This window comes from Microcaecilia unicolor, chromosome 3, assembly GCF_901765095.1.
Source record: "Microcaecilia unicolor chromosome 3, aMicUni1.1, whole genome shotgun sequence".
In the NCBI taxonomy this organism is placed as follows: Eukaryota; Metazoa; Chordata; class Amphibia; order Gymnophiona; family Siphonopidae; genus Microcaecilia; species Microcaecilia unicolor.
In genome coordinates this window covers 198,208,062-198,227,298 of record NC_044033.1, presented here as the reverse complement: position 1 = coordinate 198,227,298, position 19,237 = coordinate 198,208,062, and the positions used below count along the sequence as shown (strand labels likewise).

The window sequence follows — 19,237 nt, the reverse complement described above, 5'->3', positions numbered from 1 at the left end:
CTCCTGCTGCCGTGGGACTATACAACTGCAAAATCTCACAGCTCTTATTGCAAGACCAGCCCCCCCCCCCCCCCCCCCGGCTGCAGGAGATGACATCTTACGAACGCTGCCGAAGGAGGGGGAGGCTGCTCAGTGGGATATGTTCGTTCCCCAGCAGGAGTGTGGGAGACTTAGCGGGTCTGAGACCCTTCTTCCCCCTTTTTGATGTGCCCCCCCCCCCCCCAACCAGGCTATGAGAGGCAGGTTAATTCCAGCCCCAAAGCTGAAGAATCACTGAGAAATTTTCCCTGAAACTGCCCAGGATGATGTGTTGCTTCTTATTTCTTAGTTCATAGGGTTCATAGTTCCTGTTCTTTATTTTGTTTCTTGGCGCAGATATCACACGGGCTCCCTTGCCTTTGGCTCACTCATCCTTGCCATAGTTCAGCTCATCCGAGTCATACTGGAATACCTGGACCATCAGTTGAAAAGTAAGGTAGAAAGGGGGGGAGGCATCTGATTTACCTGCGTTTAAGGGGGATATTGAGAAGACAAAGGACTAGGGAGCTTTGCGTAGCAGAATGCATTCATAGATTAAGCTTAAGTGTCCCCCACCATCAAGAAACATAGTCGATGCTGATAATACTTGGTGAACCGCTAGGGAAAGAAATTTGCCAGCAGTGGCACTGGGCATGCTGCAGGAGGAAAGACGGTGGTTGGGACTGGCAACTGGGAAGTTCTTCATCTTTCTCATGGTATTCTCTCTCTCTCTCAGGCTCCGAAAACGCCTGTGCCAAGTTTTTCCTCTGCTGTCTGAAGTGCTGCTTTTGGTGCCTGGAGAAGTTCATCAAATTCCTGAACCGCAATGCTTATATCATGGTGAGAGGGCGCAGGCTGCCGTGAGGGTGAGATCCAGGGGACGATCAGGCTGGCGAAGGCTCCACAGGCTCTGGGGAAACCAGTTAGGTGGCTGCCAGCTGCGATTCTGTTTTCTTTACCAGTGGATGAAAAAGGCTTCCTTCCCAGTAACTGTCGGGACAGCGGAATATATTTTTGAATGGAGGGGCCAAACACACCAGTCCCCCGGGTCCAGCTCCTAAGCTCTTTTTAGTTAATGTTGGTGTTGGGCAAACTATTGATTGGGTCATGGCCCCTGTAGGCCCCCCTATTCCACTGCCTATGAACTGTTGGCAGAAGTTGCCATTCGGATAAGTGTCGTACATTTAGACTGTCCCTGCACTGCCAAGGCAGAGCAGAGGAATTGCATCTAACTTTACAGATAGTCGGTGAAGCCATGCCGTTATCCAGATAAACTACCTTAAACCACATAGCTGTCTGGACAGCGAAGGAACATCACCGCTCTCCGTACAGCTAGTGCCGGTCACCTCTGAATGCGGATAGCGGGACTGAATATCCGTGGACAATTTAAACAGTTTAAAACAAACAGACTGTGCTATTTGCATATTGACCAGGAGAAGCTGATTTTCATGCGTTCCCCCTCAGTGGTAACTATGGGGTTCTTTTACTAAGGTGTGGGTTTTGGGCGCGTGCCAATCCATTTTTCAGCGCGCCTGTAAAAAAAGACCTTTTATTTAAATTTTTGCCGAAAATGGACGTATGGCAAAATCAAAATTGCCACGCGTCCATTTTGGGTCTGTGACCTTACCGCCATCCATTGACCTAGTGGTAAAGTCTCACTTGGCGCACATCCGATATGCGCATTCAAAATAAAAATTATTTTTCAGCCACGCATGTCAGACGCACAGCAAAAATGACATTACTGCAAGAGCAGTCGTGCGGTAAGTCCATTTTGGCGCACGTTGGGCGCGGGTAGACGCTTACGTGGCTTAGTAAAAGGGCCCCCTAGGTGTATATCTGTACGTTGGGAGTGTTGTCGCACTGGGTAAGCTGTGTAAGACCCAGCTAATGTGTTACTGACTGTTGCGTCTCTGATTCTCTCCTGGCCACTTCCTCCAGATCGCCATCTACGGCACAAATTTCTGTACCTCGGCTCGGAATGCTTTTCTCCTGCTCATGAGAAACATTGTGCGGTAGGTATCCCTCCCCCATCCCTGCTCATGCTGTTGCTCAATGCTTCCCAGCCTGTGCATGTCTACGAGGAGAGAGGGTTTTGTTCCCTTAACTGAGGACCACTGGTTGGCTTTCACATCTCCCTTGCTGGTCTTACTCCCAGGGCTGTGGAGTTGGTGGGTGCACCAAACCTTTGACTCCGACTCCTCTATTTTTCTACTGTTCGACCCCAATTCCAACTCCTACAACGTATAGTAAATTTAAGAGAAATGTGGCTATTTCTTTATGTACAACATTAGGACTAATAAATATAAAAATAAATATATTTATTTGAAGTTTGAACAAAGAACCTGAACAATGAAAATATGAAATACACTTACACTAATATTTATATTAAATCTCTGAAGAATTTGTCCTCAGAAAAAGAATCGCCTCAGTCAGATCCTCCTTCAAAGATGCCCTGAAACCTGATCTAATTAATCTCAATGCAGAGAACAACCTTTCAACACTAACTTGGGTTGGTGGCAAACCAGTAACCACCAGGACGACATTTCAGGATATAAATTACACTTACCAGTACTTTAGGTCCAGGACAAAAAAATATATATATGTATAAAATGGTAAATATGTTTTTGTTTGAAAGCTGGAGTTGGTACATTTTTCCACTCCACCCAAAATTGCTTCTAACTCGGGACTCCACCGTCTTGCTTACTCCGAGGTTTCCTTTATAAATATGCCCCAAAATATTTCAGAGAAAAGTGCTTGTGATTGTTGGTTTTGGGGATAAGAGATGTTGGGCCCGATGTTCAGTTGCTGGGATTTATCCCTGAAAATCCAACATCTGGCTGTGTCTGGGCTCCATCGTTGAATTTCTGGGTATACTACGCCAGCAAAAACATACCAGTTAAGTGCAATATTCAGTGCTTAAACCGACTCCAATGGACTGACTTTTATACGGTCCCAGGTATGCGACTACCTTGCTGGTGAATATTGGTACTTAACCGGCCAAGTGCTGACTCCGCCCTCGGAGCACCCCTACTGTCGGGCCGTGCTGACTCTGCCCCTTGAACACCCCCACTGTCCGGCCAAGTGCCATTGAATTTACCCAGTTAGCCCCTTGAACTCTTGCCGCTCTCCTTTTCCTCTTTTTCTTAATGATATTGTGGGGCCCTTTCATTACTTTCTTTTACAGTTTGTGACCTGCTTTGAGTGTCAGAATTGAAGACTGATATATCAAGTGCCATTTCTGGCTGATTAAATCACTTTGAATACCAACCCCTTTATTTTCTATAAATATAATTTCTCCTCCTCCTTGCAGGGTGGCCGTTGTGGATAAAGTGACAGACTTTTTGCTGTTCCTGGGAAAACTCCTAGTCGTTGGCTGCACTGGTAGGTATCTCTCATCTTCAGCAGTTGCTTTGGTGGGGGGGAGGGGGTTATTTCTCCTTTTTTTACACAGCACCATAGAATATTTGGGCAGAAACAGACTGTTTGGCCCATCACGTCAGCTGCTCAGTCATGCCCACCCTTCCTCTCCTTCAGGGTGCTTAATGGTGCCATTCCGTATTCCCTTGTCCGGTTGAACATGGGTACTGTGCCCCCATCCTAGAATCTGCCCGGGAACTAGAGGCACCTCTAAAAGTGCATTTCAGGAAACCTGGACTGGATCATGGGACGGTGAGCCTGACTCTTCAGGCCCATCAGCTGGGTAATTTTGGCTAACCCTTCTTCTTTTGCTCTTCCTTCAGGGATTCTCGCCTTCTTTTTCTTCACGCATCGGATAAAGATTATCCAGGATACGGCGCCACACCTGAATTATTACTGGGTCCCAATTCTGGTTAGTTCCTTCTCACGATGGTTTTTCTCTCTGGACCAGTCAGAGCACTGTGCACAATGCCGTTCTTCCGTTGTCAGTTGAAGGAAGTTAACGCCACCGGTGTGTTAAGGGTGAATTTTAAAGGCATGGGGGGATTTTACTGCTTGACTTTAGGTGGGTATTTGTACTGCTTTGCAGTAATTAGGGTTTTTAGTTTGATTTTTATCATTTTCCTTTTCTGTCAGAATTGTAGTTGACAGAGGAGAATGATCTTGGAACTGCAGGAATCCAAACTGTAGGATTGCTCAATACTGAACAATCTCCTTCTCTGTGTCCGGGGGGGGGGGGGGGGGGGGGGTCATTTGTATTGCACTTGGCACACCCCCCAATCATTTTGAAATGTTGGCGCCTCATGGCATGACCATTGCCACCTGGAGCACTGCTGAAAGATGCGCCACTGCCAAAGATCACGCCTTTCTGCTTCTCTTGCAGACGGTGGTAATAGGATCCTACCTCATCGCCCATGGATTCTTCAGTGTATACGGGATGTGTGTGGATACCCTCTTCTTGTGTTTCTGTAAGTATATTTCAGCCATTTCCCCGTTGTTGTCTTTCGGTCTTAAGAGATGATACGCTGTATTGCTCTGTCCGTCCCCTGAACCCTCCAGGCTCATGTACCTTATTTCAGTGAGTATATAATCCTCTTTGGTAGAAGCAGCCCTTCCCTATTCCATCCCCAGTTTCAGTGGCTACCCTCCTTTATTGGAAAGGGGCTCTGGGGGGGGAGGTGAGTATTGGATGATCACCACTTGTAGGGTGTTCAACATCCCATTACTTTCCTCCCAATATGTAGGTCCAAAGGGTGAATGCTAAAATCCTTCCTGCATCCCAGTCTTGGAAAAGCAAGTGGGAGGTGCAAGAGATCCTGAAGGATCCCACCAACCACTGGATACAGGTAATGGGGCTAAGCCTTCATACCCACCGGGCAATTTCATGCCCACCCGTGCTCCAACTCATCAAGGAAAAGAGATATCACAGAGGCATTGAAAGGCTGAGCAGACACTTTCTATGCCTCACCATGGGGCCCTGTGGACTCTGAGGAAAATCATCCACTTTTGATCACTGGGCCCAGCCAAGAGTAGGAAGTCAGCTTTGTTTAATAACCTTTTCTTCCTTGCTTTTTCTTCCTGTGTTCTACAGTGTTGGAACTGATGCCAGTCACTGCTACTAACTGTATGTCTTGGGGGTCTCTCTTCCTTCCTATCCTCTCTCTCTGCTTGCTGTCTTCCCTGTTCTTTCTCTTCCCCCTCCTGCCTGTCATTCCTGTTTTTTTCTTTTATTTGTGCTTGGGTGGGATGGCGTGAAAAAGGCGAAGATCTGGAGAGGAATGATGGATCCTTGGAACGTCCATACTACATGTCCCCGGAGCTCAGCGAGATCCTTCTGAAAAAGGAATCGGAGCCCCTGAAACCTGACGAGAGCCAAGATTAGGGGAGTGGTGGTAGGGGGAGGATGAGGATTAGAAGGAAGAGCTGAGGCTTGGCACCTTCTCCTACTAGGGATCCATAGCTCCTTCTGGTGGCAGTGACCTTTGACCTCTAGCAGGGCCTGATGAGTGCCTCTCTCCCATAAACTGTGCATGAGTTTTCTGTTGGCAGTCACTCATGCGGTCCATTTTTACTTTGGACTGTCATTTTCTTTTGGAGTCCATCAGTAGTCGTCCACTGCCACTCGTTGCATGACAAGCTACACACCCCCAAACCAAAGGAAGCCAGTATTAACGTTGAACTTTGACCTGCCTTATGAGCTATGCACTGCCTTTCCCTTTGCCCTCCTCCCCAGTCACAGCTAAGATAAAGGTGGGAGGATTTCATCCCATTTCAAATATTTCTGCTGGTGCTTTTATAGTCTTGCGTCTTAAGTAGTGTTAAAAGCCTCTGGAATTTATGATTTATGTGTTAGAAATCTGACCCCCGATTTTCCTCCCCACTTTGGAAAGAAGAAAATTAATTTACACATGAACACGGGGAGAAAGGATGGAAATCCCCCCCCCCCCATCGTATTTTGCCTCATTCAGTTGCTGTGCTCTGAGGTGTCTAATTCAATCCCTGAGGGAGAAGCCTTTGCCCCCCCTCCTTGGCTGAAAGCCCTGGGAGAATATTATCCTTGTTAAGCCCCCCTGAACAATAAAATTGGTGGATAAAGGGGTACCCTCTAATCAAGAAAATGTGCCCCCCCCCCCCCCGGGCGCTTTTTTCTCTCCACCTCATTCTTACACTTTGTTGTCTGTTACTAACTCTTATGCATCCAGTCTCTGAAATCCTTTGTTGTATCTCCTGCTGACCACTTGGAACAGTACAAAGAATCTGCCTGTATTATTTTTTAAATGCCTGGGAATAGGACATGTGTGGAATGAGGATGATTAGAGATGGGTGTAAAATGCAGGAATGAAATCTGATTGGACGCAGAGGGCTTCTTTTGTGATATCACACCCGTACTTAGAGGCTGTATTGAAGCGGGGATGGGGTGGGGCAGTGAGGGTGGGACTGTCCGGCTTTCTTTCTCACCTCACTGTTAAGCCATAAAACTCTGATTTTGAATCAAAAATTCTCCTCAAACAATTAAAATTTTTTTTTTAAAAGCCCCAATGCCACTGGTCTGACCACAAAGGCAGATAGAAGACGTTTGGTCAGCTAAACAGTGATATGTGATGTCGCTGTGTAGCTTGTACCACGAGCACCATGACATCTGCCTTCATCAGTGCCCACAGCTGGGTGACCACAGAGCCCATGCTAAGCCCTGGCTATTATACATGCCTATCTGCTTTCCCTCTTTTATGCCAGCTATCTTCCTGTCCCGTCAGCACAAGCAGAAATCTACATTCAGAACCGATCTATGGCTGTTCTGGTAACAGTGACATTAGAACACCCAGTGCCAACTAAGTCTGGCTCCTTTTCGACTAACTTTTTTCTGTTTTAAATTCTGCCTAATTCAAGCATTTGTTGGGGGGGGGTGGGGTTTGGATTGTTTTTCTCTCCACAGTGGAAGATCTGGAACGCAACGACGGGTCGGCTGAGAGACCGTATTTTATGTCTACGCGTCTGAAAAAACTCCTGAGCAAGAAAAACACAGGGCCAGCGGAGACGAAATAACCCCTGGTTGCCTCGTCTCATTCCCCTGTGTGTGTGCAGAGTAAGGGCTATACACTGAGAAACAAAACAAAAAATCAAAAACTTGGCCATGTTTCCGATTTCATGTAGGCTTCGTTTTCTCTCCTTCTCCAGGCCTCTGTGCTTCCCCTTTCTATTGACGACTCGCAGTGTACGCACTGGCCTTTGGAGAACTTACAGTGAATGGAAGCCACCAGAACACACACGCACACACACAGATTTGGGGGAAGGGGGGGGCTGTAAAGTTCACATTGTTGTAGCATAACGTGAGCACATAACTCCATATCTGCAGTCTTGGAGCTGATTCTAGCCCATTTGCAGCTAAGGGGCTGTAGTTCCTGCACTCTCTCTGGGGAAATTGTGAACTACATTCCCTACCATGCCTAAACCGGGGCTAAATCCCAGCTCTGGCTTCTTGTTCATAGCTGAGCTTTTAGTCTCTCAGGGGTAGAAGAGGGCATGGAAGGACAGCTGGTGGGACTTGCAGATACGACTATTTCCCTGAACATGTAAAAATGTATTGTGTGCATTTGTGGTGGGGTTTTCTGAAATGGTATTTAACCAGGACATGGGTGGACTGATGCTCTGCTTTTCGCCCAAGACAAGAGGGATCCAGGGGTCTCTCTGGTCTAGTTGTGGAGGGAGTGTATGAGGAAATTAGGACTGGCATGCTCAGACTAGCAATATTTTCTTCAGTTCTGCTTCCCTCCACCCCTCCTTTTTGTAGCTGTGATATAACCAGTGCCTTTTTCAATCTGTCAGGGCGCGATCCATCATCACCCAGTCTTAAAGATATGCTGGGAGAGAACTGGGTAGGCATGGTGGTTATTTAAATCCTGAAGTAGCTAACAAAATGCCAAATAACGCATCAAGGCCCTACTTCTCACACTCTCCATGCTGAATGGTCAGTCGGGAGTTGCTTAATCTTTAATTATTTTGGAGGAGTTGGGTCTTTGAGTCATGCAACACTCCCCCCCGCCCCACCCCCCCCCCCCCATTGCCAAGTAAGACAGTGTGTTGGAGTGTTGCTCAGCTACTAAAGATGAGTGGAGTTGAGGGTGATGCTCTTAGCCAATGGCTTTACCTTTTGGCCTGGCAAATATTAGTTCCAAAAATGTTGTAGGGGTTTGGTCTTTGGGTCTGAAGTTAAAGGTTCTGTTCTATGAAACCTGTGATGTACAGTGAAATGTCATCTTTTATAAGAGACTTCTACCAAGGATGCACTGTGCAGTAGATTGACAAGCAAATAGAAGTTGCCCTTCCTTTGACTACAGCTTTACCATGACACGTTGCCTACTGGTGAGATAGCCACAGTGGCAGAGGCAAGACAAATTCTGGCACTTGCAAACTAAATACTTCCCAAGACCTCTGATGTGAAAAAAAAAATCACATGGGAGAGGGAACAAATCAGCTGTGTATGATGGTCATTGTCGATGCTGAAACTAAAATGGCTGCCTTCACAGTCTGTACCAGAGAGCTACAGAGAAGTGGCTTTAAGGGATTTGGTTTTGTAAATTGAACTTAAGTGACACATTTAAATGATGCGGAGTGGGCCTTTCTCATATCTCTGCCCAGTGCAACAGATGTAGCTTTCTCTTTTGCATTGTATTATCTGCTCGGAATTAGTGAATTTCTGTGGTGCTGCACCTGCTTCCTTGTATAAGATTTCTCCAGGTGCATGTGGTCAAGAAACACTGTGGATCTTTTACTGTGTCCTTAGAATCTGTGGTCACTGGTGTTCCTTGCAGCAGGAGGAGCCAGAACAATAAAAACCCACTTGTCCGTGCTGATGACTGTCAGCCGTATCCTTTGTGCCTATGTACAACCTGTGTATTGGAATATGTTTACCTTTTTATAAAAACATTTGTACTCGTGCCCACTGCTTGTTCTCCTCTTTTATTCTTTGAATACTTCACACCTTTTGGGTTTTTAGCTCACACCTTTTCAAAAGTACATAAGCGTTGCCATACTGGGACAGATCAAAGGTCCATCAAGCCCAGCATCCTGTTTCCAACAGTGGCCAATCCAGTTCACAAATACCTGGCAAGATCCCCCAAAAAGTACAAAACATTTTATACTGCTTATCCCAGAAATAGTGGATTTTCCCTAAGTCCAATTTACTAATGGTCTATGGACTTTTCCTTTAGGAAACCGTCCAAAATTTTTTAAAACCCTGCTAAGCTAAAAGTAGCATAAGATGAGTTACATTAAGGTACAGTAGGTATTTTCCTGTCCTTGGATAGCTCACAATCTAAGATTGTACCTGAGCCATGGCTGTAGAGCACAGGAAGGGCTGATTATTTTCATTTGCTCAACAACTCACATTTCCAGCAAAAAAAAAAAAAGTACTTCACTGCCCAAATGGGGTAAATTATGCCCTAAATTTACAAAAAGGCTTATCAAGCCTCTTTCATAACCTCTGAAAACTACCTGAATCTGTGGGAAGGAAAATAAATAATATAACCCAGTCTTGACATGGTTCTAACACTTTAGTGTATCTGCAGTTTCCTTACAGAAGAGGGTTAGAAAGAGAGAAAAGTATTTTGGGAATGCTGACAGATGTGTTAAGGTCAAATTGTTTTTATTTTTTTCACTGGCCCTTTTACTAAGCTGCATGAGGTGCTAACATGTGCCTTACACAGCTTAAAATGGCAGATCATGGATGGGCTGCACTCGGGCATCCTGAGTAAGTGTGGGTGGTCTAACTACACGCTAAAAAAAAATTATTGTATTCTTTTTGGGAAGGTGTGTCTGGGCATGCACTAATCATTTCTAAAAGAGAAGGGGCTCAGAAACCGTGAGAGGGAGAGCCTTCAAATTGAGTGTGACACACTACTAATTCGAGGGTGACTGAATTTTGCTTTTGGCACCAAAACCAGCCTGAATTTCATGTTTCAGATGCAAATGCTAATGCATTTTGGCTGGAATTGTGACTTTGTTAAGAACATAAGAATAGCCATACTGAGCCAGACCAATGGTCCATCTCGCCTAGTATCCTGTTTCAACAGTGGCCAAGAAACCCAAATAATAGCAAGATTCCATGCTACCAAGCCTGGGGCAAACAGCGACTTCCCCCATGTCCATCTCAATAACAGACTATGGACTTTTCCTCTAGAAACTTGTCCAAACACCTCCCCACTCTTGGTTGCAGCAGGGCAACTGAGAGTGGGGGCAACATTTCCCGGGCCTGGCACCAGTGGTCAAAAGAACATCCTGCCTATGCGGAAACAGGAAGTTACTTCACAGGAGGCAGGAAGAAGGACCTAGAAATATAAGTTGCTTACCTGTAACGGTAGTTCTCCTTGGACAGATCATCTTGCAGCCACACAAATTGAAGTGACTCCCCATGACGTCACAGTCCCGGAACTCTCAAAAGCATTTTTCTTTAAAAAGAGTATTAACGTATGAGCTCGTGGTAGTCCACGCTCCCCCACACCATATAAATACCCAGTTACTCCGCCCCCTTGACGGTTCCTTTAAAAAGCTGGCGTCAACCGCAGGGTGGGTTTGTGTGGCTGCAAGATGATCTGTCCAAGGAGAACTACCGTTACAGGTAAGCAACTTATATTTCTCCATGGACAGAATGCATCTTGCAGCCCCACAAATTGAAGACTCCCCAGCTACACAGGTAACAGTATAAACAGTCAACACACCAATTAAAAAGTCAAATAAACTGGTACCTGTGGCAGGAGGAGGTGGTAGTTGACGCCTCAGACACCGGACGTTAACACTGCCTGTCCAAATTCTGATTCAGCAGACGAGGCAGCATCAATACAGTAGTGCTTCGTAAACACATGCATAGTTGACCATGTGGCAGCCCTACATATGTCCAGGAAAGGTGTCCTTTGCAAATATGCCATTGTGGCCGCCTTGGCCCTCAGACGATGAGCAGTGACATGTGGAATGTCTGTGAAAACTGTTGAGTGAGATCGCGCTTGTTGATAACACAAAGCAATGCACTTTGCGATCCATTGCGATAAGGTGTTTTTGTTAATTGGTTTCGGATGCACAGTAGACCTCCAGGACAGTGTGTAGTTGTCTGTGCTCCTCAGTTTCATGCGGTGGAGGATAGAAAGACGGTAACACAATAATTTGATTCAAATGATAGGGAGAGACAATCTTCGGCTGGAACTTTGGATGCGTACGCAGGATTACCTTATCATGCAGCAGCTGCGTGTACGGGGGGTAATGCACTAGTGCTTGAACTTCTCCGATGCGACGTGCGGATGTTAGTGTTATAAGAAATAGAGTTTTCCATGCAACATATTTCATGTCTGCATTGTCCAATGGTTCAAAAGGTGGCCTCGTGAGCGCAGTGAGCACCAAGTTAAGATCCCATGCTGGCGCTGGTGGACGAAGCGGGGGGTACAGGTGTAGGACTCCTTTAAGAAACCGCTTTGACAGTGGATGCTGCATAAGCGTGCGGTTGTCAACAGTATCATGCATCACTGATAGAGCTGCCAAATGAACTCTAATGGATGAGTAAGACAGACCAGATTTCGCAAGATGCAGAAGATCCTCCAGAACATGCGAAATGGATACTGTTTGTGGAATGAAGTGGCGAGAGGAGCACCACAGTGAATCGTCGCCACTTTGATTCATAGGACTTTAATGTAGATTTCTTTCTGGAAGCAATTAAAACTTGAAGTACTTCCTGCGAAAATATCAAAGACGTTGCGGACCCAGTAACCACGCCATAAGTTTGAGTGACTGGGGGTCCGGATGTAGAAGGGTGCCTTGGTTCTGTGTGAGCAAATCCGGAACCGAAAGCAACGGAATTGGAGGTTGTTGGAGCATTCATAGTAGAATTGGAAACCAGGGCTGACGAGGCCAATGCGGTGCCACTAGAATGAGAGAAGTGCCGCCGAACTTTGCCTTCTGTAAGACTTTTGAAATGAGCGGTAGCGGAGGGAAGGCGTAAAAGAGACCTTCCGTCCAAGAGATCTGGAACGCATCTTCCGCTATTCTTCTCCGACTGGGAAACCTGGAGCAGAATTTGGGACATTTGGTGTTCTGTGGGGACGCAAAGAGGTCGACTAGAGGGTGTCCCCACCTGTTGAATAGTTCTTGCGTAACAGTGTTCTTCAGCGACCACTCGTGCGGTAGGAGCTGTCTGCTGAGCGAATCGGCCAATAAGTTCTGTTTCCCCGGTATATAAGCTGCTGATACCGTGGATTGCAGAGCCAGAACATGCTTCCAAATCCGCATGGATTCCTTGCACAGCTGCCATGAGCCCATGCATCCTTGCTTGTTGATATAAAACATTGCTACTTGATTGTCTGTGCATATTTGAATATGTTGATGATTGAGGTGTTGCTGGAAAGCTTTGAGAGCTAGTCTTGCTGCTCGGAGCTCCAGAAGATTGATGCTGCACTGGGCCTCCTCTGGGGTCTAGAGGCCCTGTGTTTTGCGTGGTCCGAAATGCGCACCCCAGCCCAGCTTGGAGGCATCTGTCGTGAGGCGACAGGTGGGTTGTTTGTGGCGGAACGGCATACCCTGTAAAAGATTCGGAGGGGAAGCCCACCACTGAAGAGACACTTGCAGGCTGCCTGGCAACGGTATTAGCATTGATAGTGGATGCAGAGCTTGAACCCAGTGGTCCGCATATGCAACCTGGCGTAAAATACCACAGGTATTGCAGCTGCCATGTGGCCCAGAAGAACCAGCACCGCTCGGGCTGTGACATGGGTGTGCCCGGACAGCAGGTGGATGAGCTTCTGGATACGCAGGGCCCTTTCTAGAGGTAGATATGCCAGCGCCCGTGGCGTATGGAGCGTTGCCCCTATAAACTGAAGGGTTTGCACCGGTTGCAGCTGCGACTTCTTGTAATTGAGTAGAAATCCCAACATTTGCAGTAACGTCAACGTTTCCTGAAGGGCTTGAGTCGTCTCTTGAACTGAGGAAGAGGATATCAGCCAATCGTCCAAGTATGGAAAAATTGCTATTCCTCTCTGGCGAAGATAAGAGACGACTGTGATGACACATTTTGTGAAAACCCGTGGAGAAGAGGACAGGCCGAAAGGCAGTACCCGAAACTGGTAATGACTTGCCCGCACTTGGAACCGAAGGTATCTTCTGTATGCCTGGTGAATTGGGATGTGCAGATAGGCATCCTGAAGGTCTAATGAGACCATCCAGGCATGCTGATCCAGTAGGGGAAGGATTACTTGTAACGTCGTCATTCGAAACTTCTCCTTCTTGATGTAGGTGTTGAGGGGTCTCAAGTCCAGGATCGACCTGAGACCACCTTTTTTCTTTGGGATTACAAAAAATCTGGAATAAAACCCCGTGTTGATTTGAGTTTGCGGAACTGGCTCGATTGCCCTGATTTGGAGAAGACGGGCAATTTCTTCCTGGACCCACTGCTGATGGGTTGCTTGAATGGGCGAGGTGACAATATGGGAATGTGGTGGCGTTTTTACAAAATTTAGGCGATATCCGTCGTTGACGATTGAAAGGACCCACTTGTCGGAAGTGACCAGGGACCATTGTGGGGCAAAGTGCTGTAGACGGCCCCCCACTGGCCAAACCTGTGGCAGGTGGTCAAAGGGAAGGTAGGCTCTTCGGAGCCCCAGTATTGACTTGTTTTGGGGGTCTCTGATCCCGAGGAGCTTTTTTGTATTGTTGATACTTATTTGGTTTGCTGTTATATTTGGAGGTCGAGCCATACTTATTTGTATTGTATGGTTTACGGTAAGTAAATCTGTTCCTCGATGGATTATATGAAGGGCTAAAAAAGGACCGTTGAGCCGAAGAACGAGACTGATTAAGGCTGTCGTCCTCTAGTGTGTCAAGCGTGGTAAAATCCTGCTTGATGTTCTTGATTATGTCCTTGACCTTGTCTCCAAAAAGGTTATCGCCTAAGCAAGGGGCATCCGCCACTCTGTTGTGGACATCCTCGCGGAGTCCAGATGCTTTCAACCAAGCCAGTCGTCGTGTGGAAATACCGACCGCGGCCCCTCTCACAGACGTGTCGTAAGAGTCATGGGCGGCGCGGATCAGATTCGTGGCACACTCGTCCAGATGATGCAGGGATGGTTGTAGCTGAGCCTGGATGGGAGCTGGCAAGGCACTCACAACCTTGGTCAGAGCTTCAAGGACAGTGAATTGATACTCTGAGTAGTGAAACATATGGAGGCCTATGCGCGCATTCAGCATCGTATTTTGGTACATGCGTTTCCCCAACAAGTCCATCAGCTTCATGTCCTTAGTGGGGGGGGGGAAGTTGGAGTGATCCCTGGAGCTTCTGTGCTTCCGCATAGCTGAGCAAACCACAATGGATTGATGAGATAATTGTGGTTTACCAAAGCCAAACGCCTCCTGCACTCTATACTTAGTGTCGAGACTCTTTTTTTGTAGGTGTTACGCTGTAAGGTGTGGACCATATCGCTCTATGCTGTTCCGCTAGGACATCGTGCAATGGCAGAGCAATTATTTCTTTTGGAGCCTCTTTGTAGCGAAGCGTCTGCAACTTTTTAGATCTAGGGTCTGGCTGGGTCGTGGACTGTATGCCCAGTGCCGCCGCTAGCCGATGGAGAAAATTCGGGTAAGAGACATCTTCGGGTTGAGACGTCCTGGACGGCTGTGTTGGTGAAGGGTCAGACAGCAAACCTGGCGTGTCCGCTCCTTGATCAGATGGAGCAGCCGAAGAATGCTGTGAAGAGGAGTCATAATCAGAAAACAACTCTGCCGCCATAGATGCCGAGGTAGACATGGATGAGGTGCGACTGCGCTGAGGCTGCGCCGAATCTCTCGCCGGTGCGTGCATATCTTGACCCTGATGAGGGTGGTGCCGCTGCAAAAAATCCCGAAGCAGGTGCATGAGATCTTGGTTGCTTGAGTGCGAAGATGGAACCTGATGCTCCCCGGTCATGCAAGCTGCTGTATCCTGCTGGAAGCCTGTCAGAGGCTGTGCAATTATGTTTTCCTGTGGTGAAAGACAGGGGAGTGCTTGTGTAGCCCTGTTTGCTGGCATAGGTGAAGAAGCACAGGCTGTCAGATGCTGAGAGGAGGAGCTGCAATGCTGATCAAAGGAGTGGGAGGTGCTTTGGCGATGACGTCGATGGGAGTGGGTGGAGCCATGATGACGGTGCCGATGGGAGGGGCTTCGGAGCCGACGAGAGGTGGAAGAACTTCGTCGGTGCCGATGAGATGCAGGAGAGGAGTGCTTCGAGTGCAGACTCGGCTCCGTGCGTTTCCTGTGCCGTGGAGGGGACACTTCACTGCGGGAAGACCCAGCACTAGCCGTTTCGGAGGTGAGCTGCTGAAGGAGCTGGGGGAGGGCAGTTTTTGGAGGCTGATCTACGTCTTGATGCACTCTCTTTAACTGAGCCTGTTCCCCTTGTGAGTGGGGAGACGTGGGCTGTCTAAGATCAGGCACGGCCCGCATTTTCAGCTCCCTGAGCTTTCTGGTACGGGGCAGCATGCTGGCACAGGCAGCACAACTAGTGTTGAGGTGCGCCTTGCCGAGGCAATGGACACACCAGTCGTGGGGGTCAGTAGCCGACATTTTCCCTTTACATGTACTGCAGCGTTTGAATCCCTGTTTGGGTGGCATCGCGGGGAAACAGATCGCTGAAAAGTTAAACTGACGAAAAATTTTTCAAAATTAAAGGTAAAAAGAGGTGGATGATGAGTCGGGACGGATCGTCGCGGAAAAGAAAAAACCGTCAAGGGGGGGCGGAGTAACTGGGTATTTATATGGTGTGGGGGAGCGTGGACTACCACGAGCTCATACGTTAATATTATTTTTAAAGAAAAATGCTTTTGAGAGTTCTGGGACTGTGACGTCATGGGGAGTCACTTCAATTTGTGGGGCTGCAAGATGCATTCTGTCCATGGAGAACCAGCAGCACACTTTCTCTTTGTTTGCTGCTATGGGCGGGAGGCAGTGGTGGTGAGGCCCTGAAGATTATTTGCCCCGGACCCAGCTTTGTCTCTCAGTGGCCCTGGGTTGCAATAACGTAGCCAGGAATTTTCGATGGGGGGGGGGGGGTGCATCTCTATTTTCATCCCTTCTCCCTCCTGCTGCATATCTCCCCGGCCCCACAAAGATTTGTCAAGTCCCCCCACCATACCTTAAAATCATCTCCAGTCTTTGCCAGGCAGCGCCAGTGGCACTCAGGCAGCCTGCACAGGGGCTTTACTGCCCTTCAGAAAACAGGAAGTTTTGATGGTGGTGGGATGGTTCAGAGAGCGAGAGCCCTATGCAGGCCAAAGCCAGCCTATGAGTGCTGCTGATGCTGCACAGAGATGATTAAGGTTAGGAGTAGGCCAATTACCTGACTGGAAGTGATTTTAAGGTATGTGCTGGGTGAGGGATGGAATTGCAGATTTTTACGGGGCTGGAAAGGGGGAGAGAAAAAAAAAAAAAGAGGAGCACCACTGCCTGCCCGGTTGTGAACAAAGTACTGTCCATCTGTTGGTGCTTTCTCCAGTATGTAGTTAGTGTAGGAGTGATCCCCAGTTGCTCCTGCCATCCGCTACCACAGTCTCTACCGGAACCATTTTTGGTAGCAAAGAGGACATGAGCAAAAGCAACTGGCACTTGCTTCTCCCCCACTACCCACTAGAGCACCAAGGGCTACGTGGAAGGCCTGGGAGGGAGCAGCTGGACCCTGTGGTTTTGCCTTCAGCTGAATGTGAGCAACAGATTTTGGCTGTAGTTTTGGTTTTTGTCACGTTCTAATCCTAGTACCTGAAGAGAAGGGACCGAGAGATGGTTTTGGCGTTGGTGGGGAAGATGAGAGGTGTAACTAGTGCTCTCTAGCTCAAGTTTATTTGATTATACCAGTATAGGTAGTGGTTTACAATTCTAATCAATGCTAATTTATTTTATGTGTTGCATTTGTATCCCACATTATCTCACCTCTTTGCAGGCTAAGATGGATAAAGGTATATTAAAAAAACAAAGAACACAACATGGCAAAAATTAAGACAACACATGCAATCTGAAATGTATATAGTATTGGTATATTATAGCGCATAGGAGCCAACTCTGTGGGTGCTAGAGCAAACCCAATATTGAGAAAATTCCTTGTATATGTCCAAGGAAGGTTTATTTCCACTGGGCTTAGCACCCCCAATAATTTTGGAAAGTTGGCTCCTATGTAATATAGCTACAGTAGTAGCGATGTGCATTTGTGAAAAAAACGGGCACGATAACAAAATGGGGTCGCTCCAGCGCCTCAGGCCTGCTTTGTTTCATTTTAACCTTCAGCTCCTGGAGATCTGGGGATTATTCAGTTAGGGGGCCTTTTACTAAAGTTTAGTTTGAGTAATCTACAGCAGGCCCCATTTTATTCCTATGGGCCTTGCAAAAGAGAACTCGAGCTAAGCTTTTCCACTTTAAAGTTTCCTGAAGCTGCTTTTCAGCACTTCTTCGCCGCCCCGCCCCCCCGATTATTACATCGGTTCGGTTCGGTTCGGTGCAGACGGAGCAAACGCACGCCTCGCAGTGACGCCACAAAGGACGCGCCAAGGACGTCGCGTTCCGAGCCTCGTTTCTAGCCCGAGAAGACTAGCGTGGGAAAGAGGTTTGGAACGCAGCGCAGCGGCCCCCGCCCCTCCCTCCCACTCTTTATATAATGCGCAGCTCGCACCTCCACCCGCTCTTACTGCATCAGGCAGCGGTGAACTGGGGAAGGGTCGTTGCGGCTTCTTAGGCTTCGGCTCACGGTTGGTGGGGACGCTGCACGTGATCCTCCCCTCCTGCTTGGAGAGCCGCGCGCGCTGAGGGCTGTTTTTCAGGACAGACGAAGAAGCGGGCGGGTGGGCAGTCATTCGGCGAGCGCGCGCGTGGTCGCCGCGTGACATTTCTTTGATTATCGCGCTCCCGCGCGGCTTTTTTTTTTTAATCTGCACGAGCGACCGTTACGGCCCTCCATCTTACCGGTAAGTGAGCGCAGTGGTTGGGTTGGTGGTGCAGGTGGTTCTCCTTTCTTCCTCTGACACCGGCCGGCTTTATTTTTCTCCCTTAGCATGGGTGGGATGAAATGGCGGCCATGACGCAGTGGCCTCCGCGCTCTTTATTCTCCTTTACGCGCGACTCGCTTCATGGCTGTTTGGTCGGACCTTTTTCTCCCCATTTATCGATTTCGCCTGAATTTGCGGGGTGATTGGGAGCCTCTCTTTATTTCTTTATCTTCCTCCTTTTTTTTTGTCCGTTGTGAGTAGAGAAAATGGCGACCGGTGAGGAAGTCCTACCGGCGCAATGCTTCCGCCGTTCCGCTCATCTTCCTCCTCGCCTGGACCCCCAAAGGTTCTGATAGCGGACGATATACATTCCCCCGCCGAATGTGCTTTATCTTTTGGGGACAACCGGGGCGCAGGGGGGGTGGTTAGGAGGAATTACTACGCACTATTTATTTTGTGTGGTCTGTCGTCACTGACGAGGAATCACTCCGCCAGGAACTCGTTTTTGACCCCGCCCCTATCGGTGACGTCACGTTTAATTTTTTGTGCAGTAAGAGGGAAGTGTTGTATTTGATGCTTATTTTTTATTGCATTTATTTTTTTGTTCTCTAAGTTAAAGGTTCTGCTTTCATATCACGCATTAGTTGACGGGAGGGGGTTTTGTAATAAATTTGATAGTGGATTTAGGGACGGGGAAAGTTATTCACAGCTGAATGTGTGAGCAAAATGCAAATAAATGTCATCAAACGAGCAAATCTGGGAGTGAACGAAAGAACCGAAAAATTGCTATGCTGGATCAGACCAAAGGTCCATCTAGTCCAAGATTTAAGTAGTAGGATTCCATGTTCCCCCCAGGCATGAGCAGTGACTTTCCCAGGGTCAGGCTGAAACCCATAAACGGTTTCCTAAACCATTTTTAAATGTACCTGTGCCAAATATCTTTGCCAGTTCTAGTTAGTTTTTGTGTAGAAGTATTTCTGCTAAACTTTGCATAGTATCCAGACTATCCAATAATTTGACCCTTGACCCCAGTGCAGCTTAAATGATAACTTTATTCAAAGTTACCATAACGAAACAAATGGCACAGCGAACTGTGGGCTAGACATTTCACACAGAACATCTGAAAACTGTTGCCCTGGATTCTTTTCCACAATTGTTACAGATGCAAAACAGTCTCTGTAAGGGGCCATTTTTTTTCACTACTGAAATTGCCAGTAATTGCTTCTGCAGAGAGTTTCTCATCTCCCTGTACCAGTTGAATGCATTTTTCTGCACCGCCATCCAAGCTGCACACAGACCTTTCTGGTGTTCTGGGGAGTTAAGAGCA

At 47.6% G+C, this 19,237-nt stretch overlaps 2 protein-coding genes across 12 annotated transcripts in view; both read left to right on the top strand.

Annotated features, from left to right (window-relative positions):
- SLC44A2 (solute carrier family 44 member 2) overlaps positions 1–8,875 on the top strand; it is a 46,721-nt gene extending 37,846 nt beyond the window's left edge. For 2 of the 5 annotated variants that reach the window (XM_030197046.1, XM_030197048.1), the window contains exons 16-22: positions 376–470; positions 755–858; positions 1,957–2,030; positions 3,329–3,399; positions 3,759–3,847; positions 4,319–4,403; positions 6,869–8,875. In XM_030197046.1, coding sequence (XP_030052906.1) covers positions 376–470; positions 755–858; positions 1,957–2,030; positions 3,329–3,399; positions 3,759–3,847; positions 4,319–4,403; positions 6,869–6,978 — 628 coding nt within the window. In that variant the 3' untranslated portion in view covers positions 6,979–8,875. Of the gene's footprint in view, positions 1–375; positions 471–754; positions 859–1,956; positions 2,031–3,328; positions 3,400–3,758; positions 3,848–4,318; positions 4,404–5,195; positions 6,848–6,868 lie in introns of those variants that run through there. The other 3 variants (XM_030197044.1, XM_030197045.1, XM_030197047.1) reach the window with 2 other exon arrangements.
- An 8,730-nt stretch (positions 8,876–17,605) lies between these two features.
- ILF3 (interleukin enhancer binding factor 3) overlaps positions 17,606–19,237 on the top strand; it is a 115,619-nt gene continuing 113,987 nt past the window's right edge. For 6 of the 7 annotated variants that reach the window (XM_030197038.1, XM_030197041.1, XM_030197039.1 and 3 more), the window contains exon 1: positions 17,606–17,889. The gene's annotated coding sequence lies outside the window, so the exon portion shown is untranslated. The remainder of the gene's footprint in view (positions 17,890–19,237) is intronic. The other variant, XM_030197042.1, reaches the window with a different exon arrangement.